Below are 21720 nucleotides of genomic sequence, written 5' to 3' on the forward strand. Positions count from 1 at the left end.
GTTCACTCAATAGTCAGAAAAAACATGCAAGAGTACAATTGCACTAGAGTATCATAACATTCATCAAATACAAAATTCCATCTAAATCTCCTATTAAATTCTTCAATTGACCACCATTGTATTTTAAAGTTACAATTTCAGTAATGTTTACTCCATAATTGCTTCTCTTTCAATATATACAGCTAAGCAGTTGATAGTTGATGAATGAAAGGTTTGAAAAGTTTGTGATGAGGTAAAAAATAAATAATACTAAAATGGTGTATTTATATCTATAGATGCATGAAAAATTAATACACAACACAAAAAAGCCATAAATAGATACTTCCAATGCAGAATCACACAAACTTTTTTCTTTTCTTTCAGCCAATCTTACAAAATTTAATCTCTGGCAATCTATGGGTATAAATTGATAATGCAAGAGAAAAAAAAAACTCCAATGAAAATTGAAATAAGTCTAAAAAGACAAAAACTACCAGAGAAGTCTGGTAAGATTCCATAGAATGTGTTGAAGTTTGATATATTAACAGTTTTTGTCAGGTATAGTTCCATACATGGCAGAGCAGTACAACATATTAACATTAACTTTATGGTGTACCTGCTTTCGTTTTTTCTTCATTATCTGCATGATCATAAAATGGTACGACATAAACAATAACCCATAACTTACTGAATGGGTACTATGATTAGCCCGGCTTTGAAATTAAAACAGTCCATTCAAAGTTCAAGAGATTTCAATTTCAAAATACAAAAATAGAACAACCAATAGTATAGAACCTGATCAGACTGGAACTATACTGGGGTAGCAAAGGCTAAACCCTTTTAGTTCCAGCAGGTTAACAAATTAAGACAAACAACTCCCACAACCATTACAAGAAAAGATATCATTTTATCATAAGATGAAGTAAATGTGTATTTCAAATACACCTTAAACACAATGTATTATGACAGATAATAAAATTCAGCATCAATAATGAATTCATACAGGAATATTGTAATTTCATAATATAAATTTTTAAAGTAAATAAAATTCAGCATAGACTTTAAGTTCATACAGAACACCAAATTTTATGGCATTTTACATTTTGAGTAAATTAAAAAAAAATTCCATTCAGGGAAAATACATAAACATTTCTTTTGCAATAAATATTACAATTCTGTATCAATAGGCTTATGTGCAACGCTAAACAATATCAAGAAGAAATTTTCACCATACAACAGGTGTACCAGGAAGACATTAAGTTATGTATCAAGTTATTATAACAAAACTGCCTCCTTTACCCTTAAACTGATGAATTTCTTACACAAACTTTTCCAGTTTCCGTTTTTGGAACTGTCTTCCAAATTCAAAGCCCATAATATAAATATAAAAGTGAAAGGGTTAAACAAACACTTAATATTTATTCCATTGACACTCACTCTTGTAAACAATACTACAAATATGTAAATAAAAAAAATCATTAAAAAAAATAAACAAAAATGCTCAGACTGTAAGCTGATTTTGACCGTATCATGAACATGCTGAAAGCTAGCCAGATACAAGTATTTCATATCGCACGAAGTCCCAAATGAATTTGAACCCTAATCGGCGAAGGGAAAGTGTTCCGACGCCTGCAACCATAACCACCCAACCATAAAAATCCCATGTTAAACATTACTTGAATATACTTCTACCATTTTAATTTGAAGTTTGAATTTGAACAATAAAAATGAATTACACAAACATTTACCTTGAGAAATTGTTTATGATATACATCCTTTATAACTTCCCAAATAGCAACATATTCCCTCAAATATCACAGCACTATATGAAAGTAAGGTAAGACAGACGGGTCCCTTTGTTTGATCTATAACTCAATAAAGCTACCTGTACAATTTTTCTATTAAAATAACAATGGCCTCTCAAAAGAATAGTTTGATGCAACGAATACTCACTTCTGTCTCAAACAGTGAAAATTATAAACTTAAAAAGCTACATAATCTGACAGGATGGCTGGCAGTTGGTGACACAAAATAATCGTCTAACTTATTCATTTAGTTTTAGCGGAGTTGAAAGTCACACCAACACTTAAAAGGTCATATAGCAATTTTCTAGGTTTATGGAAGAAAAAAAACCTCAGGTGCCACTATCCATGATAAAAGTCATAAACAGGTTTCCGAGTAAAACCACCAACTTAACATAATTTCAGACAGACTCCAGTTTCGTCACATGACATAATCCAATTTTGTCCTGTGACAGAATCTATGCCCTTGGTGGATTGTGAACCCAAAGCAGACGGGCAAGAGATAAGAAGTTAAAGAACATTACTACATGGACATGTAGAACATATTCCATTACTACCCATCTATAAACTAATCATACTGATCTCTGGGTCATTTTCAATGTACAATAAATCTCTATGTTTAGAAAGGAGGTGATAATTGAGCAAAAATAGCACCACTTAGCCAACATTGATATATTTCTGAAAAAAAAACTAAGTGTTTAATATATATATCACAATAAAATTGCGTTATCAACTCTTTGAATGCTATGTTTGTATAATGAACTTATTCTTCGTGGATCGATCAATTGTTTATGTGAGGGGCTTTGGTATCAAATGTTGAAGATAGGTAAAGAACATTGTACAGCCACGTCAAACTGCTTCAATATGCAGACTGGTGGAACATACAAGTCATTAAGGCAGCTAGCATTCAAAAAGTTAATACAAAGTAACTCGAGTATTGCTCCAATGTCATGCAACTCAAACATGCAATGATATTACATTAAATATAACAACATATTTCAAATTAAAATGTGATTTAAACTAAAAACCTTTTATTTGCATTTATATCATTAAATCCTTGGAAGAGTGTGTTTAGGCATGTTTTACAACAAATGAAAAATTCAACATACATTATTTTGCAATCAAAGTCAGCATTACATATTTCTAACAGGGATGAAAAGGGAAAAACAAAATAAGCGAGCAGCAAAAAATCAAACGAAAAATGAAGTCTTGATGAAACAGCATTCATTTCTTTCTTGCCTTATAATTTCCTATCATTATAATCAAACACATATTTTGACAAAGTGTCAATATAAATATATACGAGATAGGGAATGCAAACAGATTGACCTAAAAACTATTCATATAACAACAATAAATATACAAGTCCAGCTTGTAAAATAACGCTGGAAATAGAAAACCAAACTGTACCAATCAAGAGCTGTGAATTATGCAATAGGTCCTTAGTTACACAGACAAGTACTGTTTGTCTCAGTCTATAAGAACACAATTTTTGGACCCAAATTAGTGTGTCTTATAAGGCTTTTTGTCTAAAAAAACAGGGGGATACATCTTATATGCAAGTATATTCAGTAATTCTAGTTACAAGAAATACTGTAATATGTCCATTTGCAGAAAATCTAAAAATGGCCACAGAAATGTAATGCCAAACCAAAAGTTAATGTTGGCAGACATCAGTGAATGGACATGTCAATTTCTACAAACATAAGAAAACTGCAGGAATTTTATTAAGCTGAAATTCAACATACATTTCAATAACTTGTATTTGTACCTTTCATCGGATATTAAGGCACATATATGCACAGTTTAGAATTAGGAAGACAGCCATATTATGTAGTTTACACTGTAGACACCTACACGACAATGTTATTATGTTTTGTACATAAAGATGATATAACTTCTTCATAAGAAATCCCATTCATAAATAGATGTACTTATTATAAAGTTTGGGCAAAGTTTTTCACATCACTTGTAACAAAAATCATTTGGAAAGCATTCGGATGACAAGATCATTCTTTGTTGATCCTGGTTGTACAAATGTTTAATATGATCTTTTTATGACACCACTGTTAAGAGACATGCCTAGTTTTCACAAACAAGATTATAATGGTGATGTTACCTTAATCCTAAACCTGCTGAATTTGTTTTATGGATTTCATCAACTTTGAAAGTTCAAGGGACTTAAATTTCAAACACACAGAAATTAAGCTGCAAAACCCTAGAGAGCCTGGTCAGTCTGCACAGATCGACAGACAGACCTAGAGCTAATCTGGCAGCAAAGGTGGCTTAACAATTTTTGATTGGAGCAGGTTAAGATAGAAATATTAACTTCTAAACAGACTTAGTTTATACCTAGTTATGATGATCTTGTCACAAATAAAAACACATGCATAAAACAAGTGAACAGCTTAAATGTACATACAGAAAAGTTGTATAAATATATATATATATAAATATCACAAAATTACTAATGTTCAGTAAGTAAATTCCCTATTCCCTCTCTGACAGAGAGCAGTGATGATGGCTGGCATATGCTGAAAGTTTTTTAGAGCAACGTCAGCTTATACAAACTTTGCAAGCATTGACCGGACTCTAAACTGTTGCGTACTTCATTTAAATGAAATCCAATTTAGTAACAATAGACAGTGTCTAAAATGTAAAGCAAGCCATGTTTTTTGTTTGACATCAGTTACAGTTAGAAAATGTTATCAAATGAACATTGGCAAACTAAGTAAACTAAGTCAAAATGAACCAAATAAATATTATGAACACATGCCATAAAGAAGCTTTATATATGATATAGCATGGGTAGTTAACATATAAAAAATTTCACATAATTTTTAAAGAACTTGTTCCATTTTCAAAATTGTCCCATTAATTATCAAATCTGTCATTAAATTATTAAGTTCCTTCCATTAGTCACATAATTTTTAAAGAACTTGTTCCATTTTCAAAATTTGTCATTTATTAATTATCAAATCTGTAATAAAATTATTAAGTTCCTTCCATTAGTATTTTTGTTTGTCAGGCAGTTATTATGTTAGTCTTTCATGTAAATGTTAAGTAACAAAGATTCTGGGTTAAAAGATGGCTTACCATCTTGAATCTTTAAGGATATTTAAACATAATTTGTAAGAAAACAGAGCACATATTGGAACAGAACACACAATGTGTAGGTCCTTAAGCAATTATGTTTCCTATTCAAAAAGGTAAAAAAAAGTCTTATATGGCATAGGCCATAGGTTTCAATATATCCTTCAACCACTTAAGTTGACTATGGCTATAAAAATCCTGCTCATTGCCATACATGAGATTATCACAAGAAAGCCGGAACACACAACACTATGTATATATAAGTATACATTTAGCTTAGTTTTAGTTTTTATACATGGATGACTGAATAACATATACAAATGACACTGAAAAAATGTTATTTAGCCTTAAAACAGCACTGGAGACAACTATGCAATCCTCTGTTAAAAGAAACTTCAATAATTCCAGCATTTTATTCCTTTTTTCTTGATCTAATTATTTCCTCCTGATTATTTTGCTATTTTCACCAATTTATAAACTCAATGCCCTGGAAACAATAATGTTGGAATTCTTCATCTGTCTACACATTATTTCATTTCTTCTTGTTCATTTTCATGTTTTTACTTAGAGTCTCTTCTTCCTGAATGTCTTTACGGAAGTTGGAAACTTTCTCTCGCAGCGATGTTAACTCAGTTATCTTTTTCATGAGAAGTGCATCAAGCTGCTTTGCATAGGCTGAAAAAAATAGAACAAAATATGTCAGTTGTTTATATAAATTATACTGAAGATGTCATTTAAAGTAAGACATATATGAGCCGTGTCACGACAAAACCAACATAATGGGTTTGCGACCAGCATGGATCCAGACCAGCCTGCGCAGCTCAGGTGTCACGACAAAACCAACATAATTGGTTTGCTACCAGCATGGATTCAGACCAGCCTGCGCATCTGCGCAGTCTGATCAGGATCCATGCTGTTCGCTTACATACCCTATAACAAGTAAAGAAACTGATAGCGAACAGCATGGATCCTGATCAGACTGCACAGATGCGGCTGGTCTGGATCCATGCTGGTCGCAAACCCATTATGTTGTTTTTGTTGTGACGCGGCTCAATTATTAAATTTTACTGAAGATGTCATTTAAAGTAAGACATATACTAAATGAATCAAACAAGCTTTGGTACAGCCACAAATGTTTTAGACTTAATGCCCCATGTTATGAGAAACAACTTGATACATGTATATATGCCATTGATTTAGTTTCTAAAATTTGATCCCCAAAATTTAGCTTAACAGCTGTGATTATAAGATATTTAAACACTGACCTAGAAATGATCAAGTGACAAATAGTTTATGAATAGTAAAAATTGAGCAATGAAATGAGAATTGGCATTTTTGGACATACGACTTCACCCATTCACCTTTATAGGCTTGATGATAGATACATGTATCATGACATGTGTTATATAAACAAATGAGCCGCGTCATGACAAAACCAACATAATGGGTTTGCGACCAGCATGGATCCAGACCAGCCTGCGCATCCGCGCAGTCTGATCAGGATCCATGCTGTTCGCTTACAAACCCTATAACAAGTAGAGAAACTGATAGCGAACAGCATGGATCCTGATCAGACTGCGCGGATGCACAGGCTGGTCTGGATCCATGCTGGTCGCAAACCCATTATGTTGGTTTTGTCATGACGTCGCTCAAATATGCAATAACCATATTCATTTGAAAACAATGTAATGTGATCAAATGTAATTTACTACTATATATTTGCACATGGAATAACACGTATTCAGCATTAGAGTCAATTTATATAGTTATCCTACCTTCAACATCATAATCCACCTCATCTGTCTGCTTGAACAATTTCTTTTGCTCTGTCATCCATTTTTGTGTGTTCTGTAAATAATATGTTAAATCATGATAATATTCACAATAACAATTTTAGGATTTATTCCCTATCATTCAATCTATCTTTTATTTTCTTTTTCTATTTTCTCTCCATAGTTTGATAAAAATATTGCTCACAAGTAACTGCAAGACAGACTTATGGTAGTTATCCCTTTATACAGTGCTAGATCCGCGCAGTCTTATCAGGATCCATGCTGTTCGCTATCAGTTTTTCTACTTGTTATAGGGTTTGTAAGCGAACAGCATGGATCCTGATCAGATTGCGCGGAAGCGCAGGCTGGTCTGGATCCATGCTGGTCACAAACCCATTATGTTGGTTTTGTCATAGCACGGCTCAATTATTATGGAAACTTTCTAGCTTTACTAGTGGAGACAGGCCTTAGGTACACCCTTTTGGCATTCAAAATCAAGCTGCAGGTAAGCTCTATCACATTAAACGGTTCAAAGTTGCTGGCAGGATTTCAACAGACAAGGGGCAAGTCAGTTATCTCAAACACTCAGTCACAGTGGCTTTAAATTTGATGTTTACTGTTACAACACTGAAACTTAACAATATTCATTTTAAAACAAAAACATCCTTCAATATAACAAATACAGTACAAAACTTACATAAACACTATAATACTTACTTCAATCAATGATTTTTGATCGTCAATAATTTCCTCTTCCAGCTCCTGCATGTGATTCACCTTCTCATGGAACGTCATCAGATCTTCCGACACTTCATCTTGCTGTAATGCAATCATATCGTGTTCAGTTATTCAAGACTGTTACATTGACATGTTTTTTTTATTATTGAACAGTACCAATGTAATCAACGTCTCTCTTTAAACTGCCACATTTGTATAATACAGTGGTCATATTCTCCATCTGGAATCGTCCATTGTAAATGTAAGGGAATTTCATATACAGTAAACTCCGCTTATAACGAACTCAATGGGACATTCAAAATATGTTCCTTATATCTGGAGTTCCTTGTAAGCATATAGCGAATTAGTTCCTTGTATCAGGACTAGTATAGCGAACAGATTTACATATAACGAACTGATTGTTTACACAATCAGACGTCTGCCATTTGGAAGAGCATTTGATTAAGAAAAAAATAGTCATTTTTTCCATTTTAGACACAATATCCATGAGCGTACTTTTTGGATATTGAAAATTGTTTGCTATTTCTACTCCCTTTCTCATAGAATATCATATTTTGTTACTAAACTCAGTGCTTTTCGTTTTCTTTCCATGATTAATAGTAAACAAGATTTTCGATTTTTCCTTCCTTTTATATTGAAGATCTTTTATTATATTTTAAGGGTGACTTTTACTAATGAAAGATGTAGATTTCTTTTCATTTCAATCAAGCGTACTTTGTAGTTTTCAATGGATTATGCTTGCAAACGTGCGTGATTATGTTGAAAACCGACTATAAATTATCATAAGCAAAACTATTAAAGAAAGAAAATAATAGAATAAAAGGAATAACCATTTTACCTTGGTGACAAAAACTTATGCTATTAATATCCTAAATAGAAAACTATTACGGACTGCTATACAAATTAGTTTTCATAAATATATTAAAGTACTGTGCATTCAACCGAATTTTAACCCCTGCCAATGAAATCGTAAGTTAATATTTACGGATAGCCGAAATTTTGGAGTTCGTTATAAAAGAGTAATTTTCGGTACATTTAACTAAATTGGGACTAAGAAATGAGTTCCTTATAAGCGATAATTCCTTATAACCGTGTTCGCTGTAACCGTATATTTTTATATTAAATAAAGAAGGGCAAAATTCGGGCCAAAATAAATTGTTCCTTATAACCGGAAGTTCGCTATATCCGTGTTCGCTATAAGTGAAGTTTACTGTATGAAGTTTTTTCAAGTTTATCAGTCATGAGAAAAATGTTTGTTAATATCACAAAGATGTGCATGTTGGTATTGATTGCTATATACTGATGTTATCAATAGGCGAGTCTATGTTGCAAGCATTTGAAAGGGTCAACGTTATAAACTGCTGCAATAATGGGTTAGCGTTACAACCCATGATGTATGAATAGTTTTACTGTAGTTTTCATTTAAGAAAATATACTTGTCCATGCATAAATCTTACGCAACTGTGGACAACACACATAAAAATATACCTTTTAAATTAACCGGTATAAATTAACAAGTACGTTCTTTTTTTCTTGTCTACAGCAATCCCTAGGTGGAAAGGAGGATCTGGCCTTTAATGAGCAGATATGCCCATGACAATTTTATTGTCATCATTAAAATATCATATCAAAGTCGACACATGACAAATCACAGCTCTGAACACATGATTGACAGAAAGTGTATTACTTACATTTTGAGTCCTTAATAAAGCTAAAGCACTATTTTGTGGAGACATTGCCCCTAGATTATTGTAGTTATCAGACAGTTCAATCTCTGCTGGTTTCCCTTCCACGCGGCCGCCGGGACCCAGCTCTTTTACTCTGAAAACAAAAGTTATAAAGTCATATTTCTAATATGAATACCGTACCATCTCAAGATTAAATATCGGGGATGTTTTGTGTGTACACATTACAATACAGTTACTCAATTAGTTTTAACAAATATTTTAGACTGAGAAGAACACTGACAACTGAGCGTGTGGATGGCTTTTTAGAATAGTCATATGATCAAACATGACTGAACAGATAAAGGCTTCAGACCACAATCCTTTGGTTGAGAATTTGAAACATTTAGCACCTTCAAAAACAGTTCTGTACTCTTCAGCCATATTATTGAACCATCTTTTTATATTCCCCCCCCCCTTTTTTTTCTTTCAAAAAAACAAAACAAGAAACATGGCAATGCCATGAAACCAGGTTTTCAATTATCACCATTGTAGATAAATATGTTGTATTTGAAATACAAATACAAGCAACAAACAATGTAACTATGTGCAATGTAAAACATGAATAATGTAGGAGGAATTGCCACAGAGGAAGTGTTCACTATAATTATATTCTGTATAAGGAAACTAGAACTCCGCGAGTCGGATGTGTCGCCTTGTGAACAATGTAGTTTAGGAGAAATGGCCAGGAAAAAAATGAAATATGAAAAATAACAAAGGGCAATAACTAAAAAAATAATAAGTGCAGAGCAGCAGTTTGTGTGCACTGCACTTCTTATCAATAAGATCTATCATTCTATGATGTTTCAAGTCCATAGCTTTCATACTTGAGGAGAAATGACAAGGACAAAATTAAAGTATGAAAATAAACAAAGGGCAGTAACTCAAAAAATAATAAATGCAGAGTACCTGTTCTTGTGCACTGCACTTCTTCTTAATGAGACCTATCATCCTATGAAGTTTCAAGTCCATGGCTTTTATACATTAGGAGAAATGTCCCGGACAAAAATAAAGTATGAAAATTAACAAAGGGCAATAACTCAAAAATTAGGAAGTGCAGAGTACCTGTTCTTGTGCACTGCACTTCTTCTTAATGAGATCTATCATCCTATGAAGTTTCAAGTCCATAGCTTTTTTAGTTGAAGAGAAATGGCCCGGACAAAATTAAAGTATGATAAACAGGATTTTCAATGTTAATGTCACTGTGACCTTGACCTTGGAGCCAGCCATGCGGAACATGCGTTCTGCACGTCATCTTGATGTGGTAAACATTTGTCTGAAGTTTCATCAAAATTCTTCAAAGGGTTGAAGAGTTACAGAGCGGACAGGATTTTCAATGTTAATGTCACTGTGACCTTGACCTTGGAGCCAGCCATGCGGAACATGCGTTCTGCACGTCATCTTGAATGTGGTAAACATTTGTCTGAAGTTTCATCAAAATTCTTCAAAGGGTTGAAGAGTTACAGAGCGGACAGGATTTTCAATGTTAATGTCACTGTGACCTTGACCTTGGAGCCAGCCATGCGGAACATGCGTTCTGCACGTCATCTTGATGTGGTAAACATTTGTCTGAAGTTTCATCAAAATTCTTCAAAGGGTTGAAGAGTTACAGAGCGGACACAATTTCGTTTGACGCCCGCCCGCCCATCCGCCCATCCGCCCGCCATACCCCAATCTAATAACCAGGATTTTCAAAATTGAAAACCTGGTTAAAAATACCTAGGTTTTCTGCTCTTTGAGAGCCAAAATCATTCTATTAATTTCCAAAGCTTAATATGCATTTGATGGATCTTAATTTGTAACTTTATACAAGACTATCAGCTTCAAGACCAATTTTAAAAAAAACTAGAAATGTGTCATCATGCCACGGATGCCCCCGCATGCAGCCAAAATTTCAGATGGTGCTTTAATTATTTTTTTCATTTTAAGTTCAAAGCCCTTAAAACTTTTCAATGTTAACACAAACTATTTCCATACAATGTTCAAAGCACTGAAATTATTCAGTGTTAACCTTTTAGAAATAGCATATTGCATATTTGTAGCCAAAATAATGGCTAAAAGAATGAGTGGTGAAACTGAAAGTTCAAAATTTTTCCAACATTCAGGAAAAGATAAGTTTGTCTAAAATCATTGAACCACGACCAAATTCCAACTTAAACTGCTTATTCCTAAGATGTATCTATATTATTTTCAAAGTGAAAGACATAACTCTGCCAAAAAATCATCAACCATGACCAAATTCCAACTTGACCTGCCCATTCCTTTGACATATCCATATGTCAAATTAAAGTTGAATATGTGACACTGTTGGTAGATAATGAACAGAAACTGAAAATTTCATATTATTTTCAAAGTGAAAGGGGCATTACTCTACCAAAAATCATTGAACCATGACCAAATTCGAACTTGGCCTGGGCATTCCAAAAACATATCCATATGTCAAATTTGAGTTGAATGTGTTGTACCATTTGGGGAGATAATAAACGGAAACTGAAAATTTCATATTACTTTCAAAGTGAAAGGGGCATAACTCTGCCAAAAATCATTGAACCATGACCAAATTTGAACTTGACCTGCGCATTCCTTTGACGCATCCATATGTCACGTTTGAGTTGAATGTGTTGTACCTTGAGGGAGATAATGAACGGAAACTGAAAATTTCATATTATTTTCAAAGTAAAAGGGGCATAACTCTCCCAAAAATCATCGAACCATGACAAATTCGAACTTGACCTGTATTTTTTCATGACATATCAATATGTCAAGTTTGAGTTGATTGTGTTGTACCATTGGGGAGATAATGAACGGAAACTGAAAATTTCATATTATTTTCAAAGTAAAAGGGGCATAACTCTGCCAAAAATTATCGAACCATAACCAAATTCGAACTTGACCTGTATTTTCTCATGACATATCCATATGTCAAGTTTGAATTGAATGTGTCCAAACCGTTCTTAAGATAATGAACGGAAACTGAAATTTCATATTATTTTCAAAGTAAAAGGGGCATAACTCTGCCAAAAATCATCGAACCATGACCAAATTCGAACTTGACCTGTATTTTCTCATGACATATCCATATGTCAAATTTGAGTTGAATATGTCTAACCGTTCTTAAGATAATGAACGGAAACTGATGATGACGGAATGACAGAATGACGGAAGGACGGAAGGACGGAAGGATGGAAGGACGGAAGGACGGAAGGACGGAATGACGGAACAGGGTAACACTATATGCCCCGGCCATTACATGGCGGGGGCATAAAAATGTCAGACCTGGACAATTTTAAGTATCAGGATGAAAATATTTTGGAACATTGTCAAGGAACTCAAATACATGCATGTACATTATTGTAGTCACTATAAGTACATCTTTGCAAAATGACTTAATCTTTCTAATGTAGGATAAGTTCATTTTATGTCAATTAAGGTGAAATTATTTGTTGAATACCTGTCAGCATATCTTAAAGTGTTGAGCGTGTGTTCACAACAACCCATTCCTGGTGAAACCATTGAAATCTGAAATACAAAAGCATTCATTTTCAACACTTTTTGAAAATTAATAAATACTTTCAACATAAAATACTTTTATGAAATTGCATGTATTCAAGACACATTTAAATAGTAGGACAGTCCTGAAAAGTATCACTACATCATATCCTAACATTGTTATTCTCCCAACATTTTCAAAACAGAACATTTATATGTACATCAAAGTTTAATATCAAACAGGCCTAAAAATAGTGATGCAATGCCAAATTATATTATTTCATCAAAGTTGAAAATCAAACAGGCCTAAAAATAGTGATTCAATGCCAAATTATATTATTACATCAAAGTTGAAAATCAAACTGACCAAAAAATAGTGATGCAATGCCAAAACATATGAACTATGATAAGGAGAAATTTCTGAGTCTCAAGTTTCACAACTTAAATGATGAAACAAGATATGTTTGTAAAACATGTATGCCCCCTATCAGCAGCCAATTAGTCATGTGATAAGATTATTATGCATGACTTCTGACCCAGTGATCAAACAATTAATAAGGGTTATCAAGTATCTACTGGTCATGACCTTAACCTTTGACCCCTTGACCCAAAACTCAATAGGGGTCATCTACTGGTCAAGCCCAATCATCATACCAAGTTTGAAGTTCCTAGGCTTAAGCGTTTTTAGTTAATTGATCAGAAACCATTTTTACCTACAAGGTTAATGTGACCTTGACCTTTGACCCCTTGACCCCAAAATCAATAGGTCATCTGCTGGTCATGACCAATCACCATACCAAGTTTGAAGTTCCTAGGCCTAAGGGTTCTTTAGCTATTGATCAGAAACCGTTTTTACTTACAATGTCAATGTGACCTTGACATTTGACCCCTTGATCCAAAAATCAATAGGGGTAATCTGCTGGTCATGACAAATCACCATACCAAGTTGAAGTTCCTAGGCCTAAGCGTTCTTAAGTTATTGATCAGAAAACCGTTTTTACTTACAAGGTCAATGTGACCTTGACCTTTGACCCCTTGACCCAAAACTCAATAGGGGTCATCTGCTGGTCACGACCAATCATCATACAAAGTTTGAAGTTCCTAGGCCTAAGAGTTTTTAGTTAATTGATCGGAAACCGTTTTTTACCTACAAGGTCAATGTGACCTTGACCTTTGACCCCTTGACCCAAAATCAATAGGTCATCTGCTGGTCATGACCAATCACCATACCAAGTTTTGAAGTTCCTAGGCCTAAGGGTTCTTAAGTTATTGATTGGAAAGCATTTTTATCTACAAGGTCAATGTGACCTTGCCCTTTGACCCCTTAACCCCAATATCAATAGGGGTCATCTGCTGGTCATGACCAATCACCATACCAAGTTTGAAGTTCCTAGGCCTAAGGGTTCTTTAGTTATTGATCGGAAACCGTTTTTACCTTAGAGGTCAATGTGACCTTGACCTTTGACCCCTTGACCCCAAAATCAATAGGGGTCATCTACTGATCATAAACAATCACCATATCAAGTTTGAAGTCCCTAGGCCTAAGGGTTCTTTCGTTATTGATCGGAAACCGTTTTTACCTACAAGGTCAATGTGACCTTGACCTTTGACCCCTTAACCCCAAAATCAATAGGGGTCATCTGCTGGTCATAACCAATCACCATACCAAGTTTGAAGTTCCTAGGCCTAAGGGTTCTTTTGTTATTGATCAGAAACCGTTTTTACCCAAGAGGTCAATGTGACCTTGACCTTTGACCCCTTGACCCCAAAATCAATAGGGGTTATCTACTGATCATGACCAATCACCATACCAAGTTTGAAGTTCCTAGGCCTTTAAGTTCTTTAGTTATTGATCGGAAACCGTTTTTGCTTACAAGGTCAATGTGACCTTGACCTTTGACCCCTTGACCCCAAAATCAATAGGGGTCATCTACTGATCATGACCAATCATCATACCAAGTTTGAAGTTCCTAGGCCTTAAGGTTCTTTAGTTATTGATCGGAAACCGTTTTTGCTTACAAGGTCAATGTGACCTTGACCTTTGACCCCTTGACCCCAAAATCAATAGGGGTCATCTACTGGTCATGACCAATCACTATACCAAGTTTGAAGTTCCTAGGCCTAAGGGTTCTTTAGTTATCACTCGGAAACCATTTGGTCTACGGACCGACGGACCGACAGACCGACGGACCGACAAGTGCAAAGCAATATACCCCCTTTTCTTCGAAATGGGGGCATAATAATGTGAAAATCAAACGGACCTTTTAGCAGGGTCATAATTTGAGAAAAGTGAAATGTTGAGAAGAGGAATTTCTCTTCGACATTATGACTCAACTGTTAATATTTATTAAAGAACCTATAGGCTTCTATTGTTCTAGATATATATAAGTATATTTACCATACACGTTCTGGAATTATCACCGATAAATGAATCTCTCAACACTTGTGTAAGTTTACTGGCTCTAAATGGTAGGTATGCCCCAGCCTTTCTCCCCAAGGCTCGTATACACTCCTACAAACACAAGCAAAATACATGTATAAATAATAATAAAAGTGTTCATGTAACTTTACCCTCACTTATCAATGTGCTTACACTACAGCAGATATTGGACTATCTTTGTAACCCTGTAACCAGTTACACTTTGAATGCCCTAAAACAAAACTTATGCTCTTTTGCTCCTTTAGTATGCATCAAAATTTCAGAAATGACCTTAAGTTTTCATAACAATAGCATACGAATTAAATAGTTATATCTTTTCTAAACATAGAAAAGCCACATGACGAACCTGTTCATTTCTGTCATAAACAAAACAGAAAAGATATATATTCAAACCTAATACATAGAACAGCAAACAAACTTTTTATACTTGCATCAAATGAGCGAACAAAACACCTATTTAATAGCAGGTAACAGTAATGTAATTTTGATATATAACAATGAAATTCATTACACAAGTGCAGTATGATATAAATCAACTCATCAATAACGTACCTTCAATGCTAACAAGCTCTTGTTGATTTCAGCGCCTTCCATTCGTGTCTGTCTATCGGAGCTCTTTGTGTCTTGTCCTCTTTCATTACCTTAAATGAAAGCACACAGGTAAGATATTTTGTTGTTGACAACAACACTCTAAAGGTCTTATCATAACTTTTTATCATTTTTGGTGGAGGAAGACCTCATGCGTCCGTCTGTTTATTACTTCATGTAGAAGTGGGCACTTGGAACAGAACCACCAATCTTTTGTTATCTGGCAGGACAACATTCTCACATGAAAGATCCAAAAATGTTCAGATTTGAACAGTCAGCAGTGAGAAGGAAATGATTTTTAATCAGTGACATGGTGGCCCAATAGCAACATTTCATAAATGAAATAATGGCCGGTTGTCAGCCTTTGTGATATTTCATCAAATGCCAAAATACTTGTTGATTGTCAGCCTTGTCACATTTCATCTAATGCCAAAATACTTGTAATTATTTGAATGTTCATAACAAAATTTCACTTCCTTTAGACAGTTTTATCCTGTATTCCTGACCAGTAATCAAGTACATAATATAATATATAAGTAAATGAAAGCTATAAAATAAAATGTAAAGGTTATATATAAATGAAGCAAGATTTTTCTATCAGACTACATAATTTGCTAATGGTCATGTTTTCAATTTCACCTACCGAAACTTACCACTGTTCACTAAAGATTTCTGTTTGTAATACCAGATACATGTATTTGCATAATGAAAATGCAAAGTGGCAAGCCTCATTCTGTTAGCCAAGATATCAAAAGCTATCTTAAGGTGTCTCAAAATTATCAGAAAATTATGTTATGTGTAAGATAATTATGTAAAAAAAATTCAAGTAAAATCTTACCAGCTAAATCTATAAGGGAAAACTTTCCATATAACTTGTTTGTATTCCTGAAAAAAAAAACAAACAATATAATTGTTGGGATTTATGGTAAAAGCAGAAGTACATGCATTAATAAAGATGTAACTTAAAAGTTTTAAACCTAGTAATGATTGTTGTAAAACCAACTAAACATTAACATATGCTATATTCTTTGACATTCAAAAAATTCACAATTTTTCCTGATTTTGAAATTAATCAATTAATATAATAAATAAATTAATATGCAGTATCAAAACTTCAAGGTTTATAAATAACATTTTAAAGGGGATAGGTTTACAATGTTAATATTTTCCATAAGTATTTCAAATATTGATAAAAACGTGGATAAAGTTTTACGTGATTTAAAAAGAACATTTATATAATGATTAATAATTATATTTTGTTATAGAACATTTTATTATTTGCTATATAAATATATGTAATTTCTGATCATGTATCTCACACTTGCCTACAACATCCATGCATAATTCATTCGCGGCTTGTTGTTATGTCTAATACTTTATACTATCAACATAATTATTCATTGTATTTCAGACCTTTCATTATAGACCAATTCACTTTAAGTAAATGATATTATAATTTACAAAATCTTCTTACTTTTTTCGCAGTATAATCTGAAACACAGCATGTGAACGCGAGGAATGCTGATTTGCTGAGGTCACTCCCGAAGTTCGCACATTGTTCCCATGAGCCACCAGTCGTAATACATCATCGGCGCTGGATATCGTCTCCTCTTTCAAACCAACGACCTGTACCTGACTCTTGTGGTCCTCTAGAACCCGTAACTTTTGTTTCTTATTTAATAAATCAAAAACCTGAAAAACAAAAATTCAAGTATAAAACCACAATGTTAATATCAAGTAACAACACAATATAGTTGGTTTTTTTTCTATATTTATATTTGGAAATAATATATCTGTAGTTTCTACCTATAAAAGAACAAAAGTCTGAAATAAATTTCAATGAATTTTAATATAAAACCAAAATTTTAATTGCTATATACTGCATTTACAAATACCACAAATTTGTGTCATATAACTGTAGGTACTTAATTGCCCCTTAGATCTTACAAATAAAACAAGAATTTGTAACAGTTACCAACATCCCCCGCCTCGGGAAGTTTTATATGAAGCATAAAATTGTGCAATTTCAAAAGATTGAGGTATGGATCTCAGGACATTCAGTCCAAAATTATGATCAATGCTAGATCTGCAAATGTAATAATAAATTTGTTAAAAAGAAATAAAATGAAACACGGAATTTAAAAATCTATCATGTTAAGCTTTGACCTTGACCTTGGAGGTAGGGGAGCAGGTGTTGTGCATGACATAACGTCTCATTATTGACACTATTTGTGCCAAGTATTTTCAAAATCCCTTGAACTATGAAGAAGTTATAGATTAGACACAAAATATACCCTATAACAGACTATGTAAATCTTTGACCTCTAAGTGTGACCTTGACCTTGGAGGTAGGGACACAGATGTTACACATGACATATCATCTAATCATTGTGACTATTTGTGCCAAGTATTTTCAAAATCCCTTAATCTATGAAGAAGTAATGGACGGGACACAAAATATACCAAATAACAGACTCTGTTAACCTTTGACCTGTAAGTGTGACCTTGACCTTGGAGGTAGGGGTGCAGGTGTTGTACTTGACATATTGTCTTATTATTGTGACTATTTGTGCCAAGTTATTTCAAAATCCCTTGAACTATGAAGAAGTTCTAGATCCGACACAAAATATACCCTATAACAGACTATGTTAATTTTTGACCTCTAAGTGTGACCTTGACCTTGGAGGTAGGGATGCAGGTGTTGCGCATGACACATCCTCTTATTATAGAGACTATTTGTGTGAAGTATTTTCAAAATCCTTTGATCTATGAAAAAGTTATGGACCGGACACAAAATATACCCTGTAACAGACTATGTAAGTATTTGACCTCCAAGTGTGACCTTGACCTTGGAGGAAAGTGGCCGGTTTTTGCGCATGACACATCATCTGATTATTGTTAACAATTATGGCAAGTATTTACAAAATTCCTTCATAGATAAGAAAGTTATGGACCGGACACAACATATACCCTCAAATAGACAATGTTGACCTTGAATGAGCAAGTACGACCTTGACCCTGAAGGTACGGGTCTGGTTGTTGCGCATGACACATCGTCTTATTATAACAAACATTTGTGCCAAGTTATTTCAAATTCCTTTGATAAATGACAAAGTTATAGACCGGACATGAAATATACCCTGTTACAGACTATGCTAATAGTTGACCTCCAAGTGTGACCTTGACCTTGAAGGTAGGTGACCAGTTTTTGGGCACGACACATCGTCTCATTATTGTGAACAATTATGACAAGTATTTACAAATCCCTTCATAGGTAAGAAAGTTATGGACCGGACACGACATATACCCTCAAATAGGCAATGTTGACCTTGAATGAGCAAGTGCGACCTTGACCCTGGAGGTAGGGGTCTGGTTGTTGCGCATGACACATCGTCTTATTATAATAAACATTTGTGCCAAGTTATTTCAAATTCCTTTCATAAATGACAAAGTTATGGACCGGACACGAAAGTGTGACGGACGGACGTCCATACCAACTTTTCATATTTAAGAGGTAAATCAGCTCATAAACTACACCTGGACCAAAGTCCATAAGCAAAATCAGCTCATAAAATCAAAACAAGAGCTGTCGGTAGGACAGCAACGCTCGACTATTCTTAGTGCTTGATAGTAAAACAAATGCTTGATAGAGTTACCTCCTCCTGTTTACAGGTTGGGGTCATGATGGTGAACAAGTGTGCAAAGTTTCAAAGCCATATGTCAATGGACTTTGAAAATATTTGAACTATTACAAAAACTTTAACGTAAATTCTAAGTCGAAAAAGGGGCATAATTCTGTCAAAAATGCTAGATAGAGTTACCTCCTCCTGTTTACAGCTTGGGGTCATGATGGTGAACAAGTGTGCAAAGTTTCAAAGCCATATGTCAATGGACTTTGAAAATATTTGAACTATTACAAAAACTTTAACGTAAATTCTAAGTCGAAAAAGGGGCATAATTCTGTCAAAATGCTTGATAGAGTTAACCTCCTCCTGTTTACAGCTTGGGGTCATGATGGTGAACAAGTGTGCAAAGTTTCAAAGCCATATGTCAATGGACTTTGAAAATATTTGAACTATTACAAAAACTTTAACGTAAATTCTAAGTCGAAAAAGGGGCATAATTCTGTCAAAATGCTTGATACAGTTACCTCCTCCTGTTTACAGGTTGGGGTCATAATGGTGAACAAGTGTGCAAAGTTTCAAAGCCATATGTCAATGGACTTTGAAAATATTTGAACTATTACAAAAACTTTAACGTAAATTCTAAGTCGAAAAAGGGGCATAATTCTGTCAAAATGCTTGATAGAGTTACCTCCTCCTGTCTACAGGTTGGGGTCATGATGGTGAACAAGTGTGCAAAGTTTCAAAGCCATATGTCTATGGACTTTGAAAATATTTGAACTATTACAAAAACTTTAACATAAGTGGTTACGCCGACGCTCGGGTGACTGCAATAGCTCTACTTATTCTTATCGAATAGTCGAGCTAAAAATAGCTCTTAATTTGAATTTTATGAGCTCTTGTTCTTTATTTAACTACGGAATGAAGCTCATAAATATCAAATGTTTGCTCGGACGGACGGACAGAGCCTATTTCTATATCCCCCTTTTTTCTTCGAAAAGGCGGGGGACAATAACCAGACAATTGTTCAAAACAAAACACTATGCCAGATTATATAAGATCTCAACAGATGTTATTGGTTTTGTTTTTGTTTCATTGGGTTTTACTTCCCACCAACACAGTATATGTAATATGGTGACTTTGCATCTTTTATTGGTGGAGGAAGACCTTAGGTGCCCCTCTGTACATTATTTCAGGCACAAACTGGCACCTGAATAGAACCACAGATGTTCCGTCGTCTAGCAAGATAGTTTGTTATTGGCTGAGGAAGACCTCGGGTGCCCCTCCACTCAAGGTACAATATTAAGAAGTAAATATTATGGAAAAACACATATCTGAAGAAAAGCTGAATTTGAAAACAATTATATGGTGAAGTACTTGATCAAGGCAGAATTAATGGTTTCTAAAGGAAACAGAACATGTTCTTAAAACGCAAATTCTGCAACCCTAAACTATTTTTCAAAACAAGAAATTTACAGTAAACTTTTGAACAACAATTTTTCTTGAAAATAAACTATTTTCACAAAAGCCGAAAAACAAGAAATTTTACTCTTACCTTTCCACTATATATTTCAAAGAAACTTGACCCAACTATCAGATCTAACTTCTTAAATTTAGTATGAAGTAATTTAAAAACATCACGAGCTGAAAATATAAAAAAAATTCATTTTCTTCACAGAAATTATCAATAGAACATTAAATTTTTTTTAATATATACATGTCAATTAAGCCTTTTATAGGGCATATGCTACAGTTACAAATAGATATATGGAAGCATGAAAACTGCAAGATTCAAAGGAACTCCATTGAGGTTTTAAAATTGATTTTCTCTTCTCTTAAGTATATTTCTTTGTTATCTTTTGCTGATTTTTCCATTCAAAGTGTGTCTCTTCCCTAAACAAGAATTTCAAATTTTATGTATTTAGGCTATTTCCTTTACACCACAAAAATGTTAGAAACTTTTTGTTCCTAATTAAGTATTTGTATTATCTACCAAACTGACCTGCTAGACAATATATTCCTTTTGCACACTCCTGTTGGCCCCTACCACCAGAGAATTCTCCTCCCATAGTCTGAAACAAACAAAATTTTGGTATTGATAAAAACACTGGACACTGGCTCACAATTCTTTTATATTTTGTTGCAATTATACTTCTTCAGTACTATTAAACAATATACGAGGGATGATCAAAAATAAACCGGACTGTTATTGTCAATTGAAGAATTTTCAACCTATCACATATTGTTATATATCACACTTAATCGGAAAACAATACCTGTAAACTGATGCTTTTTCTAATCTAATAACGCAAAAAGCTTGTCCGTAACAGCGAATTCAAAAACCATGGCAACGTACAACCGGCGCAGTGCGTAAATTCGCCTTGACATCAGGCGCGTTAAGCTGCGTATATTCTACAAAATGGCATATTTATATTTTAAATTACGCAAAAATCGTCATGAACCATATCTATG

The 21720-nt window shown here is 34.0% G+C and overlaps 1 protein-coding gene across 4 annotated transcripts in view; it reads right to left on the reverse strand.

Annotated features, from left to right (window-relative positions):
• Positions 1-2386: 2386 nt before the first annotated feature.
• The window catches only part of LOC132760593 (kinesin-like protein KIF2A), a 48547-nt gene continuing 29213 nt past the window's right edge, over positions 2387-21720 (reverse strand). For all 4 annotated transcript variants that reach the window (XM_060752601.1, XM_060752600.1, XM_060752599.1 and 1 more), the window contains 11 exons: positions 21251-21320; positions 20804-20892; positions 17100-17317; positions 16464-16510; positions 15590-15678; positions 14996-15109; positions 12560-12627; positions 9076-9205; positions 7364-7465; positions 6650-6722; positions 2387-5549 (listed from right to left, as the gene is read on the reverse strand). In XM_060752601.1, coding sequence (XP_060608584.1) covers positions 5407-5549; positions 6650-6722; positions 7364-7465; positions 9076-9205; positions 12560-12627; positions 14996-15109; positions 15590-15678; positions 16464-16510; positions 17100-17317; positions 20804-20892; positions 21251-21320 — 1143 coding nt within the window. In that variant the 3' untranslated portion in view covers positions 2387-5406. The remainder of the gene's footprint in view (positions 5550-6649; positions 6723-7363; positions 7466-9075; positions 9206-12559; positions 12628-14995; positions 15110-15589; positions 15679-16463; positions 16511-17099; positions 17318-20803; positions 20893-21250; positions 21321-21720) is intronic.

The sequence above is a fragment of the Ruditapes philippinarum genome, unplaced genomic scaffold (assembly GCF_026571515.1).
Source record: "Ruditapes philippinarum isolate M1 unplaced genomic scaffold, ASM2657151v2 ctg1341_1_1_1_1, whole genome shotgun sequence".
Taxonomy (NCBI): domain Eukaryota; kingdom Metazoa; phylum Mollusca; class Bivalvia; order Venerida; family Veneridae; genus Ruditapes; species Ruditapes philippinarum.